Raw genomic sequence first — 6016 nt, forward strand, 5'->3', positions numbered from 1 at the left:
ACTAAACTCGCACATGGACCCCTTTGAGTTGGGGTCCTTCACAGGTAGTGGTGAGACTAGCGAATTAAAATTAGCAAGGGGTCTGTGATCATAAAGTCATGATGTGTGGGCCCCTCTCATTTTCATGTACCACGATGGAGAATCTCTTTAATGTGGTCTGCAGGGTCAGAACACCAATTGTTTCTCCAGTCACACAGTTTATATTTTGCTGTCCGTGATTAAACTAACTTATCACCTCCTTATACCCCCTTGGTCTACTCCAGTGAAGCTAAACAAAAGACGAATTAAAAAAGCCTGAATATAAAATGTTCAAGGGTTATTAAGGTTGCCTTTGATTAGCAGGGAATGAGATGATATCCTGTTTTGCTGATTTGCTTCAAGAAATAGGCAAGAACGCTCACATTGTTACCTTTGTTACCTGGAGTATAAAAATCACCTGTGTTAAGTGGAAAGGTGTGGTCACGTTTACCTTGGTGGGAGACGTGATGGTATTCGGGCTTCTTTGTCATATACAGAAGTGAAAAGGGAAAAGAGAGAACAGATTCCTCCAAGTTGGCTGTCTTGAGTGAAGGATCTTAAAGGGGCCTGTATAATTGGGCTTTTGGTTTATGGCGTTGGATGTCAGGGCTCTTGAATTTGACTCTTAGGTTCCTAAGGGATCAGGCAGGATGCCTCTAGTTGCAAAAGAAGGAAAAAGAAACAAAAAAACTCAGAGCTTAAGCAATGAGGACAGAAGAGGAGGTGAGGCTGGGAAGCTGCTCGCCCTCGGCCCTTGCGTTGACCTCGGTCCAGCTCCCACTCCGCCATCTTCATGCACCAACTTGGTCCCGAGATGCCCAGGGGAAGGAGGGGCCTGTTTCTTCCCACTTGTCTCTTTTTGACTGCCAGGTAGCTTTCTGGGGAAATGACCTCCCAATTCCTTCTGGGGTTGCCTTGACTTGGGGTGGTTTACTTAAACTTTAAGTAAACCTTGGCTCCTGGAATAAGTGCTGTATGTAACTACGGCACTGAAGACTTTGGAATAAAATTCCTAGCAGGAGAATAACGATTTATTACTTATTAATCTATATGAATTTATTAACTTAGAAAAATTGGGGTCTTAGGTTATCATACCAAAATATTTCTGTTTTATCATGTCCTCTGTTAAAATAAGCAGTACATTTCAGTGAAAACCTCGGGAATTGAAGGTTCTGGTAGCATGCCTCAGAGCAAACGAAGCATCTATCGGTGTATTAACCGACTTCCCGGATCATATATTGAGCTGATTTGTCAGCATCCATTAAGCTGGTAGACGGTATGACATTTGAAGTGCAAGTAGGAAAATCCGTGTTATGGTTGAAGGAGAAGGTCAGGTCCATCTCAGTTAATGTTAATCAATGACCAGAGACCAATATGTCACCGCTGGATGGTCCAGCTCATTTTCATTGTTAACCTAATGTAAAGGTTCATCGGCGAACATTAGAGGTATTTGTACATGTGAAAATTGAGGACCGTTTTCTAAATACCCTTTCATCAGCCACATCATTTCACTCAGATTAAATGGGTCCCCCCAGCCCGCCGCCTCTCCATCCTCTGTCTGGAGTCCAAAGCACTGTATTCTCTCATCCCTGAGAAATGCTGGAGGTGCTCTTCAGCATTTCTTGCAGCCCTCGCCCTGCCTTCCGGAGTGGCCTCTGCTTTAAACGTGCGACCGTTACCTAAGGGCATCATCTAACCACACCAGGGACCCTGGGACCTAAAGAAGGGTAAATACAGACTCGAGTTGTTGGTACTCACCAACAAGAGCCTGTCTTTTGTAAGGGCCTCAAGCAGTCTTGAGATTAAAAATGCACTTGAAATGACTGACCTGTATGGTATCATATACAACTGTGCAAATGTATTTTTCCACATCTGGAGGGACACCACTGACTTCAGCGGAGCTCTGGTCTTGGTCTGCAGAAGTCATTTTTGGCCTTGAAAGGGGATTCTTTGAAGGGGGAGTGGCAGGACAGCTTCCTCCTTTGGACTACGTTGGTAATGTACCGGATCAGCTCTGCAGGGTCCAGGTGAACCTGGCAGTGGAACCAGTGACCATTTGGAGACTGCCCAGAGGCATGGCTGCAGCCCACTTGAAGAGGATAAATCTAAATCCCGGGTTCGTTCCTTGAAAAGAAAAGCGGCTCAAAACTGCATTCCCTGGAAGTTAAATTTAAGAACGGCTGTTGGAACCAAATGTTTTTCTTGCATCGATATTAATGGCGTATCTTAGTTCATAATCTGTGCTGCTGGTATTTCCTCTCTAATTTAAAAAAAGTAAATTCTCAAGTATTGTTTAAAGTCTTCTGAACAGTCTCGAAGGTATTTTAATAAAGCAGATCAAAGATGAGAAAAGAATTTGGCATGTATACATTAATATTTAGTGTCTGTTTATACAAGCCATTTAGCTCCTTTTTTTGTCTGAAAAGTTTTCGACAGCTTCCTTTGTTGAACAGTGTTTGGTTTTGTTCTGTCTTGTGGATTAGCTTCTAGTGCTATGGAAGTTCTCTTAAAGGTTTTCAATTACTGTATCCCCTTGTCCTTGCAGAGAAAAACGTTAAGTGGGTGACGTCTTATGAAGGCAGCATCCCATCAGTTGGAAAAAGGTAGTAGCGAGCAGAGTGTAGTGGCTCTAGCCATAGGTGCTGGGGGCAGTTAATAAGAAAAGAGGAGCTAGTTTGCATTCTCCAGAGCTGTGTGTACCAGACCAGCCAAACGCTGATATTCTAGACTGTGCTCTGTGATATCCAGTGTTGGACCAATTTAGGAAAGATGAGCGTGGCCACTGCTTTAACTTAAGACCAAGCTGACTCAGGACATGCTGAACAAGAAGGTCGTGCAATCCAGAGCCCCGAGCTTTGGGAAGGCCTCTTGTTCCTCTTACACCCCCGCTTTGCTGTTTTCACCTCCAGGTTCCAATGTCCTCGTCTTTCACGAGTGTTCTCCTTCTCTACTGCAAGCATGATGGTTCCCTTTCTCTCCTGTTTCCCAGGATATAATCTGGCAGCCCCTGCTAGATCAGTATGTGTCCATGACTGACCCAGCTCGAGCCCAGACCGTCGATACCGACATCGCCAAACACTGTGCCTACAGCCTCCCGGGGGTGGCGCTGACGCTGGGCAGGCAGAATTGGCACTGCCTGAAAGATACGTACGAGACGCTGGCTTCCGACGTGCAGGTAAAAGGAGCCTTTTCAGGGGCAGGCACAGAATAGGATGGGTCATCTAATTAGGGAGAAAGGGAAGCTGCGGCAAGGCTGCTCACTGACCTGTATTTTATGTGGCCGCCATTGGCTTGTTTACTGGTCTCTGATCAAATGAAGCTTTAAGTGGTCAACCCCTGGCAGTATCAGTTTGGCTCCACAAATGCCACTTACGCTCTTGATAACACTGAATTGTGCTTGCCTTTTGTGGTCCGTATGTCTCTGCGCACCCCCAGTGGAAGGTCCGTCAGGCCTTAGCCTTCTCCATCCACGAGCTGGCTGTGATCCTTGGGGATCAGTTCACGGCTGCCAACTGCTGCCCATCTCCAATGGATTTTTAAAGGACCTGGATGAAGTACGCATAGGAGTTCTGAAACACCTGTATGACTTTCTAAAGGTAGGAAGAAGGATTAAAACAAAAATCAAATCTCCCCTCTTCAATACAATTTTTATATATTTATTTGGCTGTGTCGGGTCATAGTTGCAGCACACGGGATCTTTCTTTGCGGCGTGTGGGCTCTTTGTTGCAGTGCCCGGCTTCTCTAGTTGTGGCACGTGGGCTCCAGAGTGCGCGGGCTCAGTAGCTGCGGGTGAGGACTTAGTTGCCCTGCGCGTGTGGGATCTTAGTTCCCCAACCAGGGATCGAATCCGCATCCCCTGCGCTTGAAGGTGGATTCTTAACCACTGGACCACCAGGGAAGTCCCAATACAATTTTTTAAAACCCTGGATATGTAAAGTATCAGTGGAAAAAAACCCAGAAACAGCTGTCTGGGTTTCTTCAGTTGAAGCATATCCAAAATCTTAAAGTGGGCATTCTTTCAGTGACGGGTAAATATTTTTATCTTTCCTCCTAATCCTCCCGTCCCTTAGAGTTCTAATTGTATGGAGGATGGTAGACAGATGGCCCAGCACACTCTGAGAAAGAAGGAACCGGGCTCCCGGGTGGCGTGTGACTTGCCCGGGGTCACCTAAGGGAAGAGCCAGCTGAAATCCAATCTCAATTCTGCACGAAGGGCTCTTTCTTGCAAGATGTTGCCGCTTCCCTTCTTGCCTTCCCCCCGCCCGCCCCCGCCCCAGAGGAGCAATGAGCGTAAAACTAAGAGTTTAAAAATGACCTAGAGAAACTAATTACTCGCGTCCACATGACCAGGAGCTGCCCTTGATGGAGTCTGGCGCATGCCGCATCGCCGGAGATTTTCCTGTCTGGTGCAGGAGCACACAAGCAGTGCCACCTCCCTGGGAAGCAGCCGGGGCATTGTCTTCCAAGCACACACATGCTTTGGGTTTTCTTCAGGCAGGAAATTGTGAAAGAAGGATGAGTAGGGGGCGTGTAGAAACACACAAGCACATACACGAACCAGGGGAGAAAGGTTGGAAGCAGTCAGGGATGCGTTGGACGTCCGTTAACAGCAAAGCTAATTCACAGCCACACTGGGTAATGGAGTACAAGGCGTCAGGGAAACGCGTGGTTCTGGCCGGTGACAAATGTATAATCTGAAGTGTAATAAAACAGTCTATTTGGGGACATTTTGAAGGATTATATATTTTTATTTATATATACATTCTTAAAAAATAGTTGCTTCATGAAGACAAGAGGAGAGAATATCTGTATCAGCTTCAAGAATCTGTAGTGACCGATAACAGCAGGAATTGGAGGTTTCGATATGGACTCACAGAGTAAGTAAAGCCTGTTTGGGGTTATGAGAAGGCAAGCTAGATGGAATAATTCTTAATTTCCCTACCTTATAATTGATTTCTAAAGTAGCAGTAGGAGTGTTCTTTTGGATAAAGAGATTATGTTTTTATTAAGGGATAAAATGAATTCCAAAGCTCTAAGTTACAAATACCACAGTCTCTGGGGAGACATTCATTTTCAGAGGCAGGCAGGGCGAGAGTCACTTTGGAATTAGAGTGTTGTGCTGTTCTGTAAGCCAATTTATTTGAACCAAGTGAAAGATGAATCACCCGCTCTTCAATATTTTCCTATTAATCGGAGCAGTTTTTGCCAAAGCTTTCTTGAACATTCTGAGTGTAGCCCTCTGTGTAAGGGTACAGCGCAGTTTATACACTTCAGCCACTAAGGAAAATTGTGTTACAGTGAGAGATATGAAAAGGTCTAACCCAGATGAAGCGATTATTTAATAAAAACGTCCCCCAAGGTGGCTCAGATCTGTACATCATTTTGTGTGTGAAGGAGTTATTTAATTCCCCATTTTGTGCCAGCAGGAGGAATGTTCAAGGTTTTAGTGATTCTAAAAGAGTGAAAGTGTCACTTTAAATAATTCTCCGTCCCGAGGTGTATAATGTGCTTTCCGCAGTATTGAGTGGATTTGTTTGTGGTGTTGTTGTTTGGGTTTTAGTTTTCACCTTGTCGAGATTTATTTCAGTATCTCTAGTTTTTATTTTTCTTGCCCTCATCTGGAAATCTCTCAAATAATTGTCTTCCCTGTAGAAATCCATCAGGCTTTTGCGGCTCTTCAGGATATGATTTGGCCGATGCCAGGGGCAAACTGAGAGATTTTCTCTTTGCTGTGATCCTTAATCATTATGCTTAATTTGAGAGATTGAGGTTTCAGTCATTATGCCATGTTCCCGGCGTGTGTTCTCAGAGAACCGAGGGAAAAAACAGGCCCACGTTTTTTTCCATGAAGGCATCGCGCCCTCTAGCGGCTGAGTGCAGGAACTCGGCGAGGTCCGTCTCGGGCCGGGCTGACCTGCTTCCCCGGGGATGGGGATGGGGATGGGGATGGGGATGGGGTCGGGGCCGGGGATGGGAATGGAACCGGGCACTGGGGACC

General features: G+C 45.6%; 1 protein-coding gene across 1 annotated transcript in view; it reads left to right on the forward strand.

The window, feature by feature from the left end:
• LOC116739601 (serine/threonine-protein phosphatase 4 regulatory subunit 1-like) overlaps positions 1-6016 on the forward strand; it is a 99046-nt gene that overhangs the window by 49881 nt on the left and 43149 nt on the right. The window contains 4 exon segments of the mRNA XM_032604039.1: positions 3008-3193; positions 3454-3526; positions 3529-3614; positions 4795-4895. Coding sequence (XP_032459930.1) covers positions 3008-3193; positions 3454-3526; positions 3529-3614; positions 4795-4895 — 446 coding nt within the window.

Source organism: Phocoena sinus, chromosome 15 (genome assembly GCF_008692025.1).
Source record: "Phocoena sinus isolate mPhoSin1 chromosome 15, mPhoSin1.pri, whole genome shotgun sequence".
NCBI lineage: Eukaryota > Metazoa > Chordata > Mammalia > Artiodactyla > Phocoenidae > Phocoena > Phocoena sinus.